Source organism: Sceloporus occidentalis, unplaced genomic scaffold (genome assembly GCF_023333645.1).
Source record: "Sceloporus occidentalis isolate IW3139 unplaced genomic scaffold, rSceOcc1.0.p SCAF_193, whole genome shotgun sequence".
Taxonomy (NCBI): domain Eukaryota; kingdom Metazoa; phylum Chordata; class Lepidosauria; order Squamata; family Phrynosomatidae; genus Sceloporus; species Sceloporus occidentalis.
This window is the reverse complement of record NW_028317173.1, coordinates 1,305,860-1,328,922: the sequence shown is the minus strand read 5'-3', so window position 1 is coordinate 1,328,922 and position 23,063 is coordinate 1,305,860. Positions and strand designations below refer to the sequence as shown.

Sequence of the window (23,063 nt, the reverse complement as noted above, 5' to 3'; positions counted from 1 at the left end):
AATTAATACCACAAGCAGACAGTACCCATTGATCACATGGGGTAACACAGCTGAACCCGGTTCACTGTTACAAATTATACGTTGCGGTCTGTGAGAACCTTAAGCGCGTGAAATAGAAAATAGAGAAACCACAAATATATGGTTTTTAGCGTACCTGTAAAGACAGAGAGTTGGGCTAAACTGATGCCTGGAGTTGATCGGAATAAAAACGTCATGCGTTGACCTTTAGATCGCCACTCATGGGAGGATACAACATCATGATTAATTTCTCATGATTCACATCCAAATTTCCCACTCAGACCTCAATATTTGCTGAACACTCTGGGGTATTCCCAGCAGGAACTGGTTTTTAATATGAAAATATGCAGCTTCAAAGAAAAAATCGTGAGTTTCTTACCGTACCACAGATTTACCGTTCCGTACGTAAGGACTTCTAACTATAAAAATTTAGATTTTGAGTCTTCAGTGTTAGAGTCAAATACTTCAAATGGTTTTGTAATTAAAAAAAACATTGGTTTCTCAATTTAATAAGTTTACTAATAAGACATTTTCTATATAATTAATGGGAGAAGAGACATTAATCCAGCCACCTAATTTTAGCTAAAACTTAACTGACAAATCAACAATGAAAAAAAGATTTAATCAGGAAAGATCAATTTATAAGGACTATCAAAATTAAATCTGAAAACATAATTTTCTAAAAAAAAATTTGGCATAACTATCATACCTGGGAACTTGCTGGGTGCCACGCAATGGGGTCTATTCACTAAAGGGAGATTTGTTAGGAGAGTTTGTAGGAGAGTTGTGATTTTTAACTCCCTCACATCACTTTACATTATGAAGAGCTAAAACCATTTGCTAAAATGTTGTTGCAAGAAGAACTTGGGGAGCCCAATATATTTATTATACAGGGCCCACCAATCTCTTCCTCCAGCAGAAGCTCGTTGGAATTCAAGAGTTTATGGTAAAGCACAGCTTCCGTGGAGTTCCAGGTCAGTATTGTTGATCTCTTGGCAGGGTGGTGGTATTTCTTCATTCCCATTGCCCGCCAAGGTTCAAATAACCCCTCCGGCTACTTTCTGACCCTTCTTATCCTTTTTAAGTATAAGCATCCCTTGGAGAGGGGGCGCTCCAGGCTGTACACCTTGGGAACTTCTCATGTATGAAAGGACAATGGCAAATATATAAATTGGGATCAAACCCACAGACTTCAGGTAACGGTTGGCACTTGTTGAGCTTAGGGGCAAATGCCAACCCTGTTCTTCTTGCCAGCCGTCCCTTGACACTTTCTGTAAGGTAAATGCAATGCAAATATTGATCTGTAATAAGAGTTTTATAAAATAGACTTACATCCACCTTTTTATAAATGCAAGACCATGTTGTGCTTAGGAGGCTTTCAGCTCCAATGATGACGGATAACGAATCGACGGTTTCGCAAGGAGTTGGCATCGTTCTCACGCAACCATTTTAAACAAACAAAAAAATAAATAATAATAAAGCAGCGCGAGAAAGACGTTTCAAGAAAACCTCGGGTTGAGCTAAAATGAAATGTGTGCTTTGTAGTGTGAATAGATAGACGACGGAATACAGGAAATCCCGACAGCAAAGGTATCCAGTTCTTGGATACGAAGGAACAGAAAGCAATAGAGTTTATCAGGGACACGAGTGCTGTTGAATATGCAGTGTGATCTCGCCGGATGGCAAATTTCCCAGCTACCGAAAGTGCATAGTAATGGATCGAGCTAGTCTCTCCAAATACTACACATGCAAAGAGCAATTTCATTTCAGTGTTAAGATATCAAACCAAATAAATCTAAAGATTTGTTCTGGCAATGTGTACAACCTGAACTCCAAAGGGAGGTGAATTCTATCTTACATTGTTTCCTGCTTCTGCTCTTATAGACTTGATCTTATTCAGAGGAGGGCAGATAACGATCAGGGGAGCGCACCTCTTGCTGGGGTCTCCTATGTCATACACACCTTGAAGGGCCCTATTATAATAACCTATATCGCTGCAGGGCCTATTTTTTATGAGAACATATTTTTTTGTTAAATATAATTTTTTCCAGAATATCTTTTTTGTTACAGAGAAATATCATATAACTTATCACATCCTGATATCACTTATCATAATATATCTTAGAACTTTGCTATCAGAATGTCGCTGCTGAAATACAAATGGCCAAAGCTTATTTATAGAAAGAAATAGGATGGAATTCTTCTTATGATGAAAGCTTAGGTCACTTACCCAAATATAATAATCCCTTCATTTCAATGAATGAGGCAGGGGTAATTCTAATGCCACTTTAATCATTGTGCAATCAACACAACAGTGACATTAAACACATCATTTATTGTATTATATTTGTAATTTTTGGGGAGTGGAATGGGTAATGTGTTCTACCTGTATTAATTCCGTAATAATACATTTAAAATGATATATTTCCTTTAAAAACGACCATGACACCCAGTTTAATAAGTTATAATAAGTTTGGCAACAATTTGTTTTAATTCCCATCATCCTTAGTTAAACCATGACTCGCTCAGACTAATCATGAACAATAGGTGAATTCTATGGGAACAACAGAAGTCCCCGTGTTTTTTACAATGTGCATTCAGTACCGCCAGCTTGCTTTGCATTTACTTAAAATAGCAACTGACTCATCTAAGATCTGCTTAACGAATAGAGGTTTTATTAAATTTTATCCCCTCGAAATCCACTGAAGTTAGAGGGCACTTGGGGGTCAATGAGTTATTGCTGTTGCAGACAAGGACACACAGGTCGCCATGCAACTCGCATGACCTCGCCTTTAAAATTTACTACACGCATAAGTGAATTTATTAGTGAATATATGATTTGTTTTGCAAGTCTTATCATTGACATCTGTTCAACTTCAATACAGTCTGGTCAGTTCTGTTAACACTTTAGTCTAGATTGTATTTTTCCCCCAAAAAATATTTATTTGTACTCTATGAGCGCTGTTAGGACTTCTCAGAATATCAACTCTCTATTTTGGAAGCAGTGATGCACATTTTTTTCATATTTTCCTTACTACTATCCTTATCCATGTAATTTAGGAGCAGCCAATGCATATAGTCACTAGTGCAACCATACCCTTAGCAAGAAACAACCAAGTATTAAGAAACAGCAGGAGTCTCCTGCTAACCAAGGACACAGTGCGGTGTGGGGTATTAAAAAATAACCAAGCGGTTAAAGAGCCCACCTATACCCCCATGCAACCACCCCTAGCTTGGAGGAATGGGGTGTTAATAGATCAATAATACCTCGGGGAACATAGAGCTCATAGAGCTCACTTTGGATTATCTTTAACCCTTTGGAGAGGCACAACCCTAGGTGATTTTCACCTGCATTCACTCATATATACCTGCATGTTACCAAATATATGAGTTGTTTTGAGAGTTTTAGCGTGAAGACAATTACAACTTCATGTCCACTGAACATTATATGTTTTCCGTTTAACTGCTTCCATAAGGTATTTCACAATACTCTGGCAGCTGAATGGTTAATTTATTGAATTCCCACTTCACTCCATTGTGAAGGAATCAAGCTATTTAATCTATATTTGGCAGCATTGCTGAAATGTAATATAGAAACAAATTGAAAAAAATATGTACCTTGAAGGAAAAATACATACATTATATTTCTGTTTGTTAAAGAAATAGGTTATGTTTTTTTCAGCATTCCTGATTTGTGCTTAATATTAATCATTTAAACTTTACTGTCACTGTTTCCTATGGAATTCCCTTGTTTCCTAGAATGCAATAGAATTTCATAGATTGCCAGGGCCGATCTCCCTCTGGACAGCACTTCTTGAATGTGTCAAGTCTCGGTAGAGATGAACATGAAAACAATGTTTAATATACCAAAAGGCATTATTCCTATGTGCTTACGACAGAATGTCAAAATAAATTGAATAACACTGGATGTTTTTCTGCTTTTTCACTCCATAAAAAAAGCCATTTTGATGGAAAGAGAAATTATTGCAGAAATTTGTTATATAAAAAGCTTAAGGAAAAAAAAAAAACCTAAAATATTCAGTTGCAGGTTTTCAACGTCGCTGAAGATAAATGAAAAGCAAAATAGGTTAGGCAGAAGAATCATTAATCACTAGAGGAATACATTTGTCATGGCATTACTTGAGTTACAGCCATAGACTGTGATTATAAGAGGAAAAACATAGAACATATTTATTTATATTTCCTTCATGGACGCTATTGTAAAATGATTATACTTATTACATGTTGTGTAATATTGTCATCAGTTTCCAATATTGTCATCATTTTTTCATCGTAGAAACCATAGGCAAAAACAGAGTATGAGGAGTAGAATTACTTATGACCCCGATAAAAATAATTCTGATAAATGTACTAAAAAATTTGGCGTTGTGAGTGTTTAATTTTTGGCCCCTTAACTGGTTGATCCATCATGTTGTAGACTGGAGTAAATGATTCAATTAAGATCAATTACTTGTATACATTTCCCTATTGCTGAGACCATACAATATTCTCTGCTTTTAATACATTTATAAAGAACAGTAAAAGAGACTAGAATAGAGAATAGACACATTTTGTTTCATGGTTATTTATGGGAAAAACAGCTCCTTTTGAGGTGTTACCGCAATTGGACCTATAACTTAAAAATAGGGTCACTTCGGGAAAACATTTTACAAAATGAATCTATAAGGCTGTGGATTCTGGGAACAGTCAGAAACCCAGTGGCATGGAAGCATACCGCGATATCTGGTGGAGTGGTGGCCATTAGGGCTGCCAGTTGGATATGCGAAGCCACATTCTGTATAAGGACTAAAGATGCAGTTGAGAGTATCCAGCCAGTAGCAGCATGGATGTAGTTTGGTAGCCACTGGTCTTAAAGTGTCAAGCCTGCTTAGTCATCCACAGTCTGGCCCTGGCCACAGCAATATTAATCCAAAAAGAAAAGTATTGGGAAAAGGTGAGACTATAGGGGTAGTCAACATAGCCCAAAAGTCAGGGCAGACAGCTGAGGTTCAAGATCAAGTGTACGAGTAAGGGTCAAAATTAGAGAAGTGAAGTCAATGTGAAGGAGCTCTAGGGAAGTGAAGTCAATGTGAAGGAGCTCTAGCGAAGTGAAGTCAATGTGAAGGAGCTCTAACAAGGTAGCAGAACAACTGAGCAAAGGCTAGCAGTAGTCAGGTATGTTACATAGCCCTACGTGTGGCTACAGCTACACGGGCTTCCTCATGTGATCGGGACCACATGGAGCTGCTTGCAACTAGGTTGACCTGCACAGGAAGACTGAGAGAAGCCCATGGGATTCTCTTCATTTCATGTCTTAGACACCAATTATTGTATTGTACAAATGCTAGAACCTTTACATCTTTGTGTGTTTGTATTAGAAGGAACATTTCTCCTGGACCATATTCCCGTCAAAGTCCTTTTTTTTTTTCTTTCATAGTTTATATCTACGCTTCGCAAAATTTTTGAAAGGTAGAGTTATAGACCATAATTTTAAAGTCTATGTTGCTGATAAAGCTGCAAACTTGATTTAAAGCAATATTTATATTCTTACAGTGAACTTTTGGATAATGGAATCAGTCCAGGAAACAGTGATAAATTGAGAGGTGATAATAGTAATGAAGTATGGAAAAGCAGAGAAGGGCAGAAGGGTAGTTATATAATATTAGTACTCTGTGATTTTCCATTTTCTTCTTCATGATGATGGCTTTTTCATTTGTCTGTCTAGAATGTATTATTAATTACGAAACCTTTATTAACACAGAAACTTAACTCTCAATTCTTTTTTAAAAAGCTTTACTATAGACCAATAACTTTTTGTGGCTGAAATCCTATTTTCGGTGGTGGCAATGTAAGTTTGAAGCATTTCAAGCATTTGCTTAAAGTTTATTTGGTGTACAACCGACATATTGGCTTTCCACGGGATCTTTGTTATGTTTTAACCAGATGAATTCTGAATACATTCTAGATTTATAATTATGAGCTCGTTAGGTCTATTTTTTTTATTACCTCATTTATTTTTGTACTCGTTTTTATGAAGATTGTTCCTGAGCATCACCGATATTACCCAAATCTTTCCCTGTCAGCAGGCCCAAAATGTCTAGATTTCAAAACAAATTTAATTCACTCAAGACTGAGATAGGAAAAGCCCTTCACTACCTCTTGATCTATTTCTGGAATCCCCAAAGGAAGTAAAAGAAAAAGCTGATGAAGTGCTGAAAGAAGCAAAGTAGAGGAAGACGTATTTCAGCATCTCCAGTGAAGTACTAATCTTGATTCTCTTCCTGTAACGGATCTATAGGCTTATTCATATTTAAAAGAGAATACTTCTTATTATGGAAAGAACTTAAAATCTGTCTACATGAAATCATCTTAATTAATATCCGTGTGATGGTTTTGAGGTATAGCTCAAAATAAATCTGCATGTACAGGTTCTGTGAAGTCAGAAATAAGGAGCTGAATGGTCAACATTTCTGGTATCTTCACCATTGATCAAGCATTGGCCAGAAACTAGAAAGATGGATTTGCTTGGCGCGCGCACCCTTTAAGACCTTAGACATTATTGTTTAAACTTTGGGATAGCCTCATACCTGTACCACGGATACAAAAACAAACAAGATATTAGTTCTCTATTCCAACGTTATACATTCAGCTTCCCATGATAAACTGGAACCACAAACCTTCAGTTCCAGTCGTCATGGGTAGAAGACACATTGAAATTCCATAAAGTCATTTAAAATACAATGTTAACTGCTTGATGATAGAAGAAGCTTAGATCTCCCTGCACAATTATAGCCAGCTTGGACTGATATTAGCACACGGTATAAATCTTCTGTACCCACAAAACTAAAATCTTTGTCAATCACAGAGTATCGAAATTGTTCACCAATTCGAAAATATGCTTTGTATTTACGGAAGGAAATAGGCTGCTGAGTCGGTAAACGGGTCAACAATAATCCACCACATTTAGCTAGGATTCTCACCATCTGTAATAATTTAAATTATGGAATGACTTACCGAGATTGTCAAATATTTGTATTTTAAAATAGAAACAAAGATAAGAATTACTCATCCCATCTATCCTGCCAATTTTCTCCGCTATAAAAATAACTTTGTTATTTGTTCTCATGAGAGGTGTTTATCTTTTACCAACCTGATTTAAATATATAACATATATAACGCATATAAATAGCTCCTTAGTCTCCTTTACACTGGGATTTGGCGCTCTTGTAGATTAAGAAATACTGTGTAACATTACATTAGTGTAGTAAAGGAGGTTAATAAATGCCTAGTTGTTTTTGTCACATGAAAACGCCCCTCTATAGTGTATGTTATGATGCTAATGGTCATATGCCTTTATTTCTACAACAGGTTTGAGCCTTACAGGCATTCTGGAACTCAGTTTTTATGCTTAAATTCCTGTATTTGCATAAGATTTCATTTTCTGGAATTTTCCAAGTGTTGAGCTCCTAAATATCGTTTGTATTCAGAAGACCTGTGCAATATATGTATTTGGAACACCTAACCACCACGACAACCCCCACGGGAAAGCAGGCAACCATGGAAGCAGGTGGAAACCGCCAATACCCTCTTGTTGATGTCACTTGGGTCGATAAAATTTGGGTCGATTTTATCCCACCTGTAATCATCAAAAGGTCCAAACCGTAAACTAGAGTCTTAGATATAACGTCAAATGGTTTTACTTTATGGAGTGGGGCGTAGATAAGTGGAATGGTCTCCCAGCAGAAGTGGTAGAGGTTAATCCAGTGAGGGAAAGGGATAGGCATATAGCTTCTGAATCTAAGACAAGACCAACGACTGGTTAAGGTCTAAGTCTTTACATCGGGGAAAAATAACAGACTAGACGGGCGAATGGGGCCGATCTGCCATTAAATTCTATGTTTCTGTGTTTATCACCACTGCGTTTAAGTTAGATTTTTATGTTTGAGACATTATTGCCCCATGATACAGCCTTCCTTTTAATTCTACCGAAAATCTCTTGGGATTTCTTACTTAGTCTGGCACACTCCATCTCTATGGATAAAAACATAGGGGTATATCTAATCTGCCCCCCCCCCATGCAATGGTTGTATACAACTCTATAAAGAATGACTTTTACCAGAACAAAACCAGAGGCAAAATCAGATTAAAATGTATTTTGTTAACACTAATTATTGAAAGAGAAGTCATTAGAGGGAGTTATAAAGCCAATGTCTTTCGCTTGGGGCAACAATTAATTTGTTTGCCGCTAACCTCAGGTTGATACTAACGAAATTATGTAGGTAGTTTGGAATACAGTCATGCAGCCGGAGAACTAGACATTATTTAACTAAGAGGCCGGTAACGATATTGGATACGTGGCATTGTGCTTATTAATATACAGCATTTTGTGGCTATATGTTAAGGAAATAATATACACATCGCCATATTTGATAATTGTCATCACAAACTCATACAAATGATATCGTTTTTTTTTGTTTGTTTGTTTTTTAAATAAGATCACACTTATAAATTGTAAAGGAATATTTTCTAAAATAGCCATTGCAGATATGAATATATTCATAATTGTTTTGTAAACAAAATAGTAAAATAATATTATAGCAATAAAACAATAAAATATTTAAAAATATGTTTATTTTATTTTTTTTAGAATTTCTTCTAAATGATACATGATGTTTTAACTATTATAGCCTCAATCTTCCTTATTTATATATGCCCCCATTCACTTTATAATTCATTAATAATTTTACAGAATTTTATAAATAAATCAGGAAAACAGTTTTATGAGCATTTCATAAATTGTTAAATTCTTTCACCTCTCTGCTTCCTTTGTATTTTTACTGAATCCACAAAACTTTCCTTTAAAAAAGAAATATGGCTTCCCCCTTCTACAGCTAGTCCCCCGTATCACTACATTACATCACGTTTATTCATGTAGCGCCAGCAGATTCTGTAGCGCGGATAATTTAAGGTCACACACAATAACAAACTGGAACAAAAGGAGAAGAAGGCCCTGCTCTTGTGAGCTTACAATCTAGTCCAGGGGAGTCCAACCTGCGGCCCTCCAGCTGCTGCAGGACTACATCTCCCATACTCCTCAGCCAGCCCCTTAGCATTATGGGAGATGTAGTCCTGCAGCAGCTGGGGGGCCACAGGTTGGACGCCCCTGATCTAGTCGGTGGTTGAGGGTCTAGTCCTTACCATGCAGGAAGCACTAAGACAACTTAATACCGAGGTAATGACACATTAAGTAACGTTATTTATGTTAGAAGAAAAATACCCATTATTCTCTTTTTTAACCCTTCAAGAGGGAGAAGCAAAAAGCTTCTTCCCTAGCAGCGCATCACCTGCATGGTCGCTGATGAAAGGCCACATTTTGCCATTTTATTCATATTACTTGAAAAAGATTCATTAGGTTTGTGAGATTTTGACAGTTTCATTTTTTGCTATTATTATTATTCATAGATATGACCCAGAAATGACTGTCTTATAAATGTGATATGTGCCCATTGATTAAGCCGTTTGCATATTTCTTTAGATATTTTGGATGCCAGCTTTAGACATATTTTTATCAATATGGGTTTATTGGACTCTCAGCAAATCACATTCTAAAATGTTAACAGCACAGTAAATCTCCTCAAATGTTTCTTTTTTTTTTACAAGTTTGGTTTCAGGACATCTCATATATGATTATGTTGTCTGATCCGCAACCTCGTCAGAATGAGATTTATAAAGTTCTGCTGTATCCGATGTAAACATTTTAAAGGAGGGTAATGAATTTATGTATGTAAATGTGTTCCTTTAGTACCCGCCGTGTGACTAATAGAAACTTTTTATGAAACCTGAACTTTCCAAAGTGTGCGCAAATCACATCAGGTTCTGAATAGTTTATAATAATCTAAGGTGTTGTGTATCACCCAAATTTTTCTACATATGTGACAAATACGAAAACAACCTTTTTCATTTTTTTGAAGCTTAATTTCATTTAGCAATATTTTATTTACAAGTTCCAATTACTAAATCATTAGAAATGAATAAAAGTGTGAAGCACATTTGTTTGTTGCGACCACCCCAAACAGCTAAGATACAGTAACAACACTAAGGCAGGAATGTATCAAGCCGATGTACGCATCACAGGAAGCACTCACTGGTATACAACTCTAGACAGGAAGTTCCCATGGAACAAACCAACTTGGGAGAGGTGGGAATATATTCTCCTTAATTTTATCTACCTCTCCCTGTAGTTTCTCAGTTTCACAGTCAAAGTGGACCTCCACGTTATTGAAAGACAACCGGCTGTGGATGGACCCTTGAGAATATGTGGCCCTAAGCAGCTGCCCCTTTTGTTAAAGGCAGGCGGGCCATTGGTAGCTTCAATAAAAGTTTACTTTTGCAAAATGTTGCCAGTCTCCCCCTTTAAATACTGCAAAGGTTGGACAACCTACAATATTAATTAAAATTATATATATATATATATATATATATATATATGTATATATATAAATATATATGTAAATATATATTTATAATTGGGAACAATTCAATGTTAGCAGTGACCAAAGAGCTATCATTTTGAAGATGTCTCTTGTTCTCTCCAAAAATCATTGCTTTCCTACCCCATGCATGCCATTTGCCAAAAGAAGAAACCCCACGGGGGGGAGATGGAAATATGATTTGTCATGTGCATTTTCGGGATAATCAATATTTTTGAGTGTGTTTACCATAATAGATACTACATGCGAATGTCCTTACATCTGACAGCCAGATAAGAATCCACAGATAAATCAAACCTGGCATTTTTCAAGTTATAAATAAGACTGTGGAGGAGCAGATGGAGGTGGGGAATGTTTAAGTGTAATTATATTAATGGTTTCCAGTGAATCATGCCGCTTTCCCACAAAGACTTTACATTTTTCAAATAGTAACTTACTCATTTTATAGATTTTAAATGTTAAAACAAAAAAAAAACACCACGGAGGAAAATCAATATAGTTTTATACATTGCCTCGTTGTATCGAGGTAACATAGGCAAATTAACATTTGTTTCGTAAACTGTAGCATTAGATAACCTAACCAATAATTACACTTGGATAGTATTAATGGAAATTAAAGGGACCTATTTATTTTGCTATCCTATTTGTTTCTTATTATGTTGTACCCTGGTTTCCTTGTTTTTGTTTTTTTTCATTGAAAACTCAATAAAAAGTAAAGGGACCTATTTCTGAATATGGTTTATAGCCGAATTGTGTAGAATCCTAAATCAGAGGATATTAGGATCTCCGTTGCTTCTTCCCCTATGACTGTCTCTGAAGGAAGATGGCAGACCTTTATAGTTCTTAGTATCTCTTCCTTACGTAGAATCTGAAATGTATCCATTATTGTCTGATGAAGAAATATCTCTTGGTTTCACGTGACTGGCAAGATCGCCAGGTCTGGCCCCACCATATAGGTAACCTTGACTGCTGCCTAAGGCGATGAGATTCCCTACTACTGTACATTGTGGGTACCAAAAACACAGGGACCCCAGGAGCCTACATTCCATTTGCAAGTTAATTAAGAAATGGACCACAGTAAGGGGACTTACCTCTGTGTTTAACAGCACGTTGATAATCAATACACAATCAATACGGCAATTCAGTTCTCCACCTTTGCATCCATAATTTATGTTAAGGTTCATATTTCCCTATGACGTGAGTGATCCATTATTTTGATCAAAGCACAGCTATGTTGGTTTGGATCTTCACATATTAACAAACCATATATTTATAAATAGTATGTTTTCGGCACTGTCACAATGAATGGGACATGGCTGATATAGAACGCAAGTAATGCCTGCAGTACAACACAGCCATATGCAATGCATTTGTGTTGTAATTTTTATTTGTTGTTTAAGCATAGAACGTTCTTATTGTGCCCGATTTGTAACCATTCTAAGTAATGAACTGAGTTGCACTGACAAGCCCTCGGGGGGACGAAAAATCCGTGCAGATGATTCCACAGGCTAACCATCTCTATATTGATAATAAGAAAACAGTTTATTCTTGTTAATATGTCAAAGCCCTTGGGGATTCCTCCATGGAATAAGTGGAAGAAATACTGGCCAATATATATTTATTTATAAATACGTTGCTCAGCCTCAGATTTTTTTCTTTTAGAAGCCAAATAACTTCTTGGATCCGTATCGCTCCTGTTGAGATCTGGATAAGCCTGAAAGCCTGTTCGTTCTCTTAATATGATAACTGAATATTCTGCAATTTGTTGCAAACCAGGGCTTGGGAACCAAGAACACCCAAAGCTATATTACAATTAACCGACTAATGAACATGTGCCATGGAATCTTGGGTTTTTGTTTTTTTTTTGTGCAAATCGCATTAATGTTTAAGGAAAGAACTAAAACACCTTGTTCAATTAAAAGTTAGAATGCAACGATCTCAGCTGGACTGAAATATTTACCCTGAGCAAAAGCAGCGGAATGAGGAATGCCAGTTATGATTAATGATTTTCCTGTACAAAATTTGAAAAGCCAAGTTTGTTCAACTACAAGTTTAATCTAGATCGCAAGTTGAAATTCTTTAGGGAAATTGAGCTTGAGAGGAGAAAGGGCACCAGCTCAATAAACTCTTGCTTATGATAAGGAATATATGTCTGTGTTATAAATTCATGTTGCCACTTATGTCTAATACTGAAGGTCATGAGATTATTTTTCTGAACACCCCAGAAGAAATACTTTTTGCGTATATATAGAGTATCCGTATCAAATCATTTGGCGTTGTCTGCCTTGTCTTTGCCTAGAAAATAGCAGATTATATCTTTTTTTGACAAAATGTAGAATTTCTGGGTTTTCTAAACTTCCAGCCTAAATTGCCATATTGGGTACTCATGAAGAACGTTGAAGAACATGCCAATGAACATGACTTAATTTGCGTAGGGGAGCACTTTACATGAGGGTATGCATAGACGCCGATTGGCCCTTAAGAGTTTATAAAGAGTTTTATAAAGAGTGATCCCTACAAAGCATCCATGGTAGTATTGATGAGTGGAATTATTATGTTGAATGAATTATGTTGAATAATCATATTAATGATACTTTTTTATTCTAGTGTCTCTACGGCTGCTACGTTCACTCCTCAATTATCCCAACTTTTCACCGGCGGTGCTACTGGCTTCTTCAGGTAAAGTGATCAAAACTTTGCTACACTTGCCAATATTTGTTGCAACACTTCCGTTGGGCTGGATTTTCACTCCGGGTGTTCCTAAACAGGATTTTAATTCTGAGCACTCCTATGGGACGGGCGTAGGTAAAACAGGAGTTGAGGATCATCAAAGCTTTGGTGATATGGGCTAAGGATGGGAACGAATGGTATACATTTCACTGACTTCTTTAACCCCTTAATGACAACGCCTGTACATGTACAGGCTCAAACTGCATTGTTTTCAATGGGTTTAGGGACTGCCTATTGTCCTTGAGGGGTTAAAGTCTATTTCAGCCCTGCTTTTCAGTGTTACTGGTTTATAAAGGAGTAAATTGGTATTCTGGCTAATGTTGATGTCTAGTTTTGAAATTGGTTTCATTGCGTTGCATTGAGCAGTGGTTTTAGGTCAAGTGTATGTGTGAATGTATGTATATATATATATATACACACACATTTATATAGATATATAGATAGATATGTAAATGCAGACTGGTCATTGTCATGATGGTCATAATTGTGGTTCGTTATGATTCTCGATAATGTGTCTTTTAGTGAAATTGGATTGTTTAACTTATATGCAGGCCTCTGATTCCGAAACTAATACATCCTATCCAAGAATTTATTAAGAGCATTCCAGCACAATAACATAGTGAGTGAGTGAAATGTTAATATACATTTTGCATCCGGGAAAGCAATTTATTTCGGGGGTGGCATTTTGTTTGTGACATTCTATTTTATGGTGTCAACAGGTGAAATGTAGTTAAAAGTCAAAATTGAATTAATAATTAAAACAATAAAATATAATGCTTTGTTATATTCAAAATGTGTGATTACGTTATGCATAAATAAGTTATAGTTTTGCATATTGCTGTTCTGCTTTTCTAGTTTTTTTTTAGAATTCTGTTTTTTTAATAAAGAAAATGCAAACATTCTTTGATAAATCTCTTAAAACATATTTAATATATATATGATCTTCTCCACATATAACATCTTCGGCGCATCCTCTAGTCAAGCGCCTTCTCACAGCGGTGAAAAGATTTGAGCAACCTTACTAGCAAACATGTTTTGTTCATCTTTTTAATTTTGAGGAAAATAAATTGAGATTTTGTTGTGTTATCTTGCCTTTTGCGTATTGAATGCTTGGCAAAATATTTGATTTAGTGTATCACGTAACTCATCATGCCATACGGGCCTAAAAGTTAACTAAAATGGCATGCAACTCAAAATGTTTTCATAGATAAGTAGTCTGTTTTTTTCTCTAATGTGACATTTTTAGACACTAACCTGTTTTGATTGTCGCTACAAATCGTATAGAACCATTTGATTCCATATCTGTATGTTTTTTGTCCACCAATTTGATTTGATTATAAGTTTACTAATTCACATTAAAATAAGGACCACACTAACTTACTATTGTACTCTAAACTAAAAACATAATTAAAATTTCTTATTATTAACTAAATACAAACACACATATATATATATATATATATATATATATACACACCTATATATATATTTAAAGAGAAACACAAAACATAAAATGCATTTCAATTGAACTTCAATCTACAAGAAAAACAAAAACTTAAATCACATTCCTAAAAATATAAAATATATATTTTTTTATAAAATATGTATTATTATTATTATTATTATTATTATTATTATTATTATTGTCTTTGAGCAGTGGATTACATTCCAGTTCTGCTGCGTGGTAACTTGTCACACGTTTGTGTGTTATATCTCACTGAAGTCATCTCCACACCCCAGTGCTACCAGCCAGAGAAAATGCACTGAAACCTAATGGAAAATGTAAAATCACAAAAGAGAAAGTTAATGGCCACAACCAGTATTATTGTTCCCAATCCCACAGGCGCTGAGAAATCTGTAATAACAGCCGAACTGAAGTCACAGGAGTGTAATGCAGTTTCTAATGCTGCACCATTGTGCTTGCTTTATAACACAAAAGAAAATCCTATTGTATTGTAATTTTAACTTGATACGTTCCACTTTAAAGATTGGCGATTGTTCCATGTGCTAAATACGAGTTCCAATAGAGCTTTAGGTGAATTTTACTTATTTTATTACATATTTTATTTAGTGTAAAATAAGAATTTGGGGCATTAGAAACCTCATTATAATACAAGAATTAACTGTTTACCCATATCTATAATCAACCAGCCTAAAATACAAGCCCATAATATTAAGCATAAAATCATAAAAGCTAACAAAACATTTAGAATTTCCCAGATGTTGTAAGAATTTTACGTCTGACATCTCTTTTCCATTATGCCCCCAATATCTGAAATAGAACCCTCTAGCAAAAAAAAAAAATCGTTGCCTTAATGTAGAACTTCAATTTAAAAAATATATTAAAAAAATAATTGGAAATGAAGAATAAACCATAAAGACAAGCCACATGGTTTATAAAACATTAAGACATCCGGGCAACATTTTTTAGCCATCCAGCCAAGAACACTATTTGAAATTGCATTGTCCGTGCTAAAATAATATTTAAAATATAATATAATAATATTTAATATAATGTAATCTGTAATATTATCTGGATATTCCGAATGCCAATAATTCCATATTTATGTTTCGATTTTTTTATTCTTATAGAACAATTATTTTCATTAAAAAAAAAAACTCATTGCAGCAGACGTCCGATTAAAGTTATTATTTTAAGATCATCTGATAAATCATGGTTACAAACTCACACTGTACAAATTGAAATACAACATATCTAATATCAGATTCATTGCACAATAACACATCAGCAATGACTCGCTCTCTGTCCCGGCTGTCTACCCACTGTCCTCTTGTTATGACACATGAACAATTTAGTGAAACAAATGAAAAAAGAAAACATACTTGATCATAGAGAAAATCATTTTTGGAAAGTCATTAATAAGATATCGGGAAATAAAGAGAAATTCAAAAAGTGCTTTACAGAAGGAGACATGAAAAATACATAAGTGTAATCTGATAACACCAACAATATTTCTATAAGAGCTTTTGAAATGTATCTTTGAAAAAGCTTCTGCTTTTGTCCCGAAACAGGGTTCTAGTGCTTCTGTTTGGTGCTTAGTTAGCTGCCATGAGATTGCTGTTAATCGCTTACTTCATGCTTACTGAGCTGAGGATAAGCCATTGTAGGAAAACATAATGAAGAAGTGCAAGGCCATCCACAAGGCAATATAGCAGGGTGAGATTGTGTTGACTCAAGCCCAACACATGGCTTAGCGCTTGCTCAGGAAGAGAGGAGGAGTATGAACAGAAGCTTTAACCCCTTATTGAGGACAGTATTTTAGTCCTTGCTGGTTTTGGCATGGAACTTCTCTCGCTGGCAAGTCAAGGTCAACTCATGACCTTACTGATGTCAAGTCTAGATCAGGTCAAGATCAACTTGCTGATTGGGCTTGGCTCAGCTCTTGCTTATCTGCTGGTCCCAGGGCAACCATACTGTCCTAATGAACTTTGGCTAGTATATTCTCAGCCCTTTTGGGCAATCAGTTTCCTCAGTTCACTATTTAGTAAATCGGCCGTTGTGGAGGTTTGTGCTATGTTTGAATTAGAACATTATAAATATTTATTCTTGTTGTTTAGCATTGCCCTAATAGACCAAACAATGTGTAGCAACTTGGAAACGGTATCTAAACAGAGAAATAACTTTTAATAGATCACTAAATATACTTATGGGTCCTCAAAATAATCTTGTAACTAAATATATCTTCATGAATCACACTTCCGTTCATTTGAAATTATTTTATATACCGTAAAATATTTTTTTTATCTTACAACTGAATTTTTGGGGTCCATATTACCATTCTCATATCTTTTTTATAATGAAATTTTTCTTTATTCTATTATCATTTTTTTTCTATGTGGGTCTTGCTTTGATTAATGAACGTGATAAAATAACTTGCTAAAGGAAGTCTTAGACCAACTCTACCCTACTGTTGAACGCCAATCGCTCTGAAGAAGAAGAAGAAGTGTGATTGAGGTTATAACCAAAAAATAGCTACCCCCACTGCTTATTTTAATTTTTAGTTTTAGAAATCCAATATGTTCTGGGTTTTTAAAAGTTAATTTTAATTTACTTCTCTTTGTTTTGATCTGCGTTTTTATCTAAAGTTTGTTGGTAATGGCTGGTCCTTCTGGAGAGTGCGTCGTCTGCAGAAGAATGTGAGTTTTGTCTCTATCGCAAAGCGGTTGGTACATGAACAAGCAGCAAAATACAATGAAATCCAAGGTTGTTTTGATGGGATCTGAATTGGCCTTGACTTGTTTTAGAAAAGAAAGTGATAATGCAGTTATTCCGCAAGCTGCAAGTGGGTGTTTGTTTATAAAGACAACTTTCATGTGTGGCTCGAGGGCTGATGGCAGTCAGCTCTACAGAGAGATATAAGTGATGTTAAACAGTACTCCAGCTATACCAAACAAGGCTATTTAATCTCCCCGAGCATTCCGAGTCTAAGGGCAGACCGCTAGGCTCATCATTTCAAAGCATGCTTACAAAATGTTTTCACCCCAAAGACACATTCGTAAAATCATTTTGTCAGAGGTGCAACATTAAAAAAAAAAAATCATAAAACAAAAGACACCATTTCTTCACGGCTACACGAACTGTTTCACGAAGAATTAGTAACTCTGGTTACATTTATACCATCTTTTATGTACATAGGATTTTTCAAGATATGTCTAGCCCCTCTGGGCACAGTATAGTGAAAATTACCCGTAATTCTGTAAAACTCTCCACAATTCCATAATTATTTAAATATAAATAAAAACTATATTTGAATACATTGATTTTGAAGGCTTAGCATAGATGTTCTATTATACCTAGAGCCAGGTGAGAAGATGCTATTTTTGTTGAGCCTGCACGTGCTTGGATTTTAACGATTTAGGATAGGTTTTTTTGCAAATCCCATTTTTGCATAATTTCTTGAATGCCTTTAGTCATACACAGTAAGGGAATTCAGGAATGTGCGTAAAGTTTTCCCTAAATAATTAGTACATAAAAAGTGCCCCCAAAAGACCGTCAGATTAGCCAGTTTGGTTGTTTTCTGCCACCAAAACTAAATCCAGCCATCCACCTTGAATTTTTGGCTTTGTCCCATCTTGAAAACATGTGGACTTGTAATCTCTGGCTAGACTTTTCAACTCAAGCTCGTAATATCCTTTGCCAGTTGATCATGGGTTTTAGGGTCTGTAGTCAGTGAATTACAGCCAAAGGTAGTTTCCTCTTACTATAAAGAAGTTGGTGCTGATTAAATTAAACTCCTATATTTTAAAGCAGAAATTAGGAGCGTGATAATTGCGGTTGAGTAACTGTGACCTTCTGCGTGTTACTGACATTTAATCGGCTGTGACACCGTGAAGTGTAAGTATCTCAGCCCTAAATACCTCTCAGGTATTTCATTAGGGATTTTTTTTTTCTTACTACTTGAAGAGGATATACATTGCTTTCATGTAGAATGTTATAAAGATGTAATCACTGTTATACTTTCCATTTCAATGCTTCCATCAAGAGCCGTCAAGGAAAAAAAAATGTATGGGAACACCTGGCTTCAGCCAGGACTAATGTCAAGCAAGACAAGTTCTGACAGATGGTACAAGTTTAATATAAACCAATTTAGACATAATGAAGATTAAAATAGTGAAGAATCTAGAATCTCAAGCGCTATATCTGTAATGAAATATTATAATAAATGGAAGGCACATTACCGGGCTACAGAATATCTGTGAAGGTGAGCACAATCAAGCGAACACCCTCTGTAACACTCATTTCCTCCATACCTATTCTAAATTTGTTTTTTTATTGTTCATTCTATGGTAAATTTTATGTATTTTAATGTAATTAATGTACATTTACATAATAACTCCTAGTTCTACTAAAAGCTTATTTTGGCAAATACAGCTAGAATGTTAAAATATATTATGTTAGTAAATTTTGGAAAACCACTAGCTTATGGCAGCTTCCACCTTTCATTCTTTTCCTCTCTTGATTTCCTTCTTTCCTTGCCCTTTCTTTCTTTCCTTCATTTCTTCCTTCCTTCCATCCATCCTTTCCCTCCTTCTTTCCTTTTCCTTCTTTTCCTTTCGTTGTAACACTTTCTTTCTTTCTTTCTTTCTTTCTCTTTCTTTCTTTCTTTCTTTCTTTCTTTCTTTCTTTCTTTCTTTCTCTTTCTTTCTTTCTTTCTTTCTTTCTTTCCCTTCCTTCCTTCCTTCCTGTCATTCTTCATTCCTCTTTCTTCCTTTTCTCTCCCGCTTTCTCTTTCCTTCTAACACCCTTTTTTTCTTTCTTTTCTCTCTCTCTCTCTTGCGCCTTTTCTTACCCCTCCCTTCCTTCCTTCCTTCTTCCTTCCTTCCTTCCTTCCTTCCATTTGTTCCTTTCCCCACCTTTCTTCCTAGTCTCATTTGGCCCTTCGTGGGTATCTATCAATCTACCTATCTAGTTATATTATAGTTTCTTTCTTTGAATTTATATTCCTGTTGTATTAATGTGGATTAACCGTAACAGTAAATATGTACATATTAAAAGCACAAGATCAAAAGAGTTTTCAGATTGTCTGTGCTGTGCATCTCATGCGGGAAAGAGGGTTCTGCCACTGACCTTGATATTCAAGGCATGCTGTTTAGATAGCTATTTTTACAATACAATCACATCTTCTCATATATCCACAGCAAAGGGTAGAAAGGAGTCGACCACAATACTTTCAAAATCATAACCTCAATCCTGCCAGGCTGAAGGGAACGGGGAGAACCCACTGGTCCTTAATTGCTTTCAGAGAATCCATCATATCAGTTCAGGTTATCATTTTAAAGTATAATCTTTTTTAGAGAGGAAGAGGCTATTGGTAAAATTGAGACAGTCTTTTGTTCTTGTATCTGTTTGCGGAATTAAAAGTAAACAAATACACTTTCAGATTGCTTTAGAGAGTTTTTCTGCGCTTCCGTGTGAAATATGTGCGGTTCTTAATTTAGTCTTTGAAAGCACAGCTATTGGAAACTGAAAAAATGATATTTTGTTGCCACTGCTCTTTTTATTTCCCTCTTCACTTCTGAGAGCTGAGTTGTATTTTCGGAGGTTCTATATAGGCATGTCACCGAGGAATATCAAATTACTAGGTCCGGTTTCTGTATAATAAAAATAACAAATATTTCAGACATCTGGATATCCTTCAAAAATACTTGTCCTGAAATTCAACATCATTAGTAAGAATAACCTTTAAAACGTTTAAGACTCATATCATATTTCAGAAATGAAAACAACATTTCTTGTACAAGAGGAGCAAAAGACAATGGTCAAGAAAAGAGATGATGGTTGGGTCATGATGACTAATTTTAATTAAATTGGCTGTTTTGACAGGTGGTGTGTTTTATTTTATTTATTTGTTTAGGGTTCTTTAGACCTTTTCGATCAGTGGAAGTAGAGAAAACAAAAGGGAAATTATACAACTGAATAACACTGTTATCCCTAAAATATTTCTTCCAGGTTCTTAATATTGACAGGAATAGTTCCAGAAGACTGGAAGTTGGCAATTGTAATACTTATTTAAAAAATAAAGTCAGAAATTAATGGAAACCATGCTAAAGCATATGATTGTCTAATATATGTCCATATATGGCAAATGACACTAGCCAATAGGACACTGAGTCCAACAGAAAGAGGAGGAGCTTAAGAGTGTTTCAGAACAGATTTCTTGACCACTGGTTCTCCTAATGATGGGAAAAGCATGAGTATTAATAATATATTTTCACTTTTACATCTTTGTCTTCTTTGGTCACTAAAGAACATCTGTATTTGGCGAAATACTGTGTTTAGCTTCAATTTCTAGTATCGAGTAGATCAAAACAATATTTTTTATAAACTTTTTTTTCTGCAGAAAAATAAAAGGAAAAATTAATTTGATTACCAAGTACTTATTTATTTCCAGGTGCGTAATACTCTAATTGCTGTGTATGCTAATTTTGTGTACCCTATACTATAATACATTGCATTAAAGCACATTAAGAAAACAAACAATTTATATGGGGAAAAAAGATAAATGTGATACATTTATTGTCTACAAAACATGCTTTTTACATAATCACTTTTGCCTTTTAAGACGATAATGCCGTTAACGTCATAATCAGTCCAAAAATGCATATAACATAGGGAACAAAGATCTCATACTGACAAATAAGAGAGTAGATCAGGTATAATCTAGAATGCGACAGCCCATTCTAGATCATTTCAAAAGGCTGTTTTAGAAATAACTTGCATTATTTATCTGGATGGAACAAAGCTGTTACATTTTCATGACAACAATTACAATAAAATGAAATTAAAAAATGGCTGTTATTTGTAGAAACGAGAAAATTTTCAGCTTTTGTCATTCACTGGTTATGTTTACCATGGCAGGAGTCTACAGTTAACAACTAATTGTATTACATCAGAAACGTTTTCCAGACAGTATCCCGGAACGTTTACTGCCAAGTTGACTTTTGTCGGAATAACTCAGACAATTAGCAACATGAACATTGTAACTGCTCACCTGAACTTCATTACTGAACCCAGCAGGTGAAGTCAGTGAGTTCATCACTCCGGGTTCAATGTTTAGTGAATGGAAAGCAGCAGTGTTCAGTGAAACTCAATACAAACTCTACATCTACGGATGTATTGAGTTGTACAGAAGACAGCTGATAAAAATTACAATTACAAACCAAGGCGGTAGTTGGCAGGATATTATTTGATCATTACAAATTTGGAACTTACAGAGTCGATCCTGCCAAGAATAGCAGAATTCCTCTGAGTTTGGACTTCTTAACTAGGGTGACTATTTCAATATGTAAGTCTGTAGTTTGCCAGCAGATCCAGGTTGGCAAATGTAAGCCTGAAGAGCAAAAACAACAAAATGATCTACCGCAAACTTATTAAACACTGACAAGCTTGCCTATTCCAGTTCTAAACTGGATAGCACAGAGGGGCTACAATAGAACAGGATGGATTTGGCTTCTAAATAGTTGAGCTTCTCCTCCCTTCCCCCTTGTGTCCAAATTATGAACTACACAATCATTAAATAAAATAATTATTAAATTATATGCACGTATGTAATATGAGGACTTCCTAAAACCTCTACAACAAGATGTTTGTAGGGCAGTAGTCACATTACCAGTGTCCAAACAGTTCTCTATCATCTGAATTTAATATAACTGTCTACACTAACAATCAAAGAGTTAAGTGTTAATCAGAGTAACGCACAATGCGATGGTAATTATCGTGTGCTTGTGTATGACTACTGGCTGATTTTTGATTCACTGCAATTTAAGTAATTGTAGTGGTCTGCCTCATGGTTAGAATAACTCATTAGATTAAATAACACAATAACAAATAATCAAGTCGTTTACAACTTCAGGTATTTTACTTAGCAACTTATTTATATAAGTAAGGACAGGTCTACTTTAATTGAAACAAATGCTGTTCCTGCACAGATTAACAGCCCTGCTCTGATGTTAATTGGCTTTAGTTTATTGGGAACAAACAAGTCAATGAGCCTATGTGTTTAAGATATTTGTATTATCCCTCTGTGCTGGGGAAAGATGGAATACGAGAGGCGAGCTTCTAATAATATTCCATGACTCACTAAATATCAGTCCTAGGAATTGGTAGACCTCCCATTGGTATTAGATTATGCCCTACCATCCGAACCCAACACTTGTATATTGTAAGGTGTTCCATAACATGCGCAGATGTTGCAAAATGCCCTTGCAATGGTGGCAACTCTTGTGGGAGCAATGACCCACCTCACCATGACTCCTGAATTGTTACAACATTGCTGCAACATTATGCTGCAACATTATGATTTG

The 23,063-nt window shown here is 35.4% G+C and overlaps 1 protein-coding gene across 1 annotated transcript in view; it reads left to right on the top strand.

Annotated features, from left to right (window-relative positions):
* CAMTA1 (calmodulin binding transcription activator 1) overlaps positions 1 to 23,063 on the top strand; it is a 527,355-nt gene that overhangs the window by 228,083 nt on the left and 276,209 nt on the right. Inside the window, exon 4 of the mRNA XM_089502107.1 lies at positions 13,116 to 13,187. Coding sequence (XP_089358233.1) covers positions 13,116 to 13,187 — 72 coding nt within the window. The remainder of the gene's footprint in view (positions 1 to 13,115; positions 13,188 to 23,063) is intronic.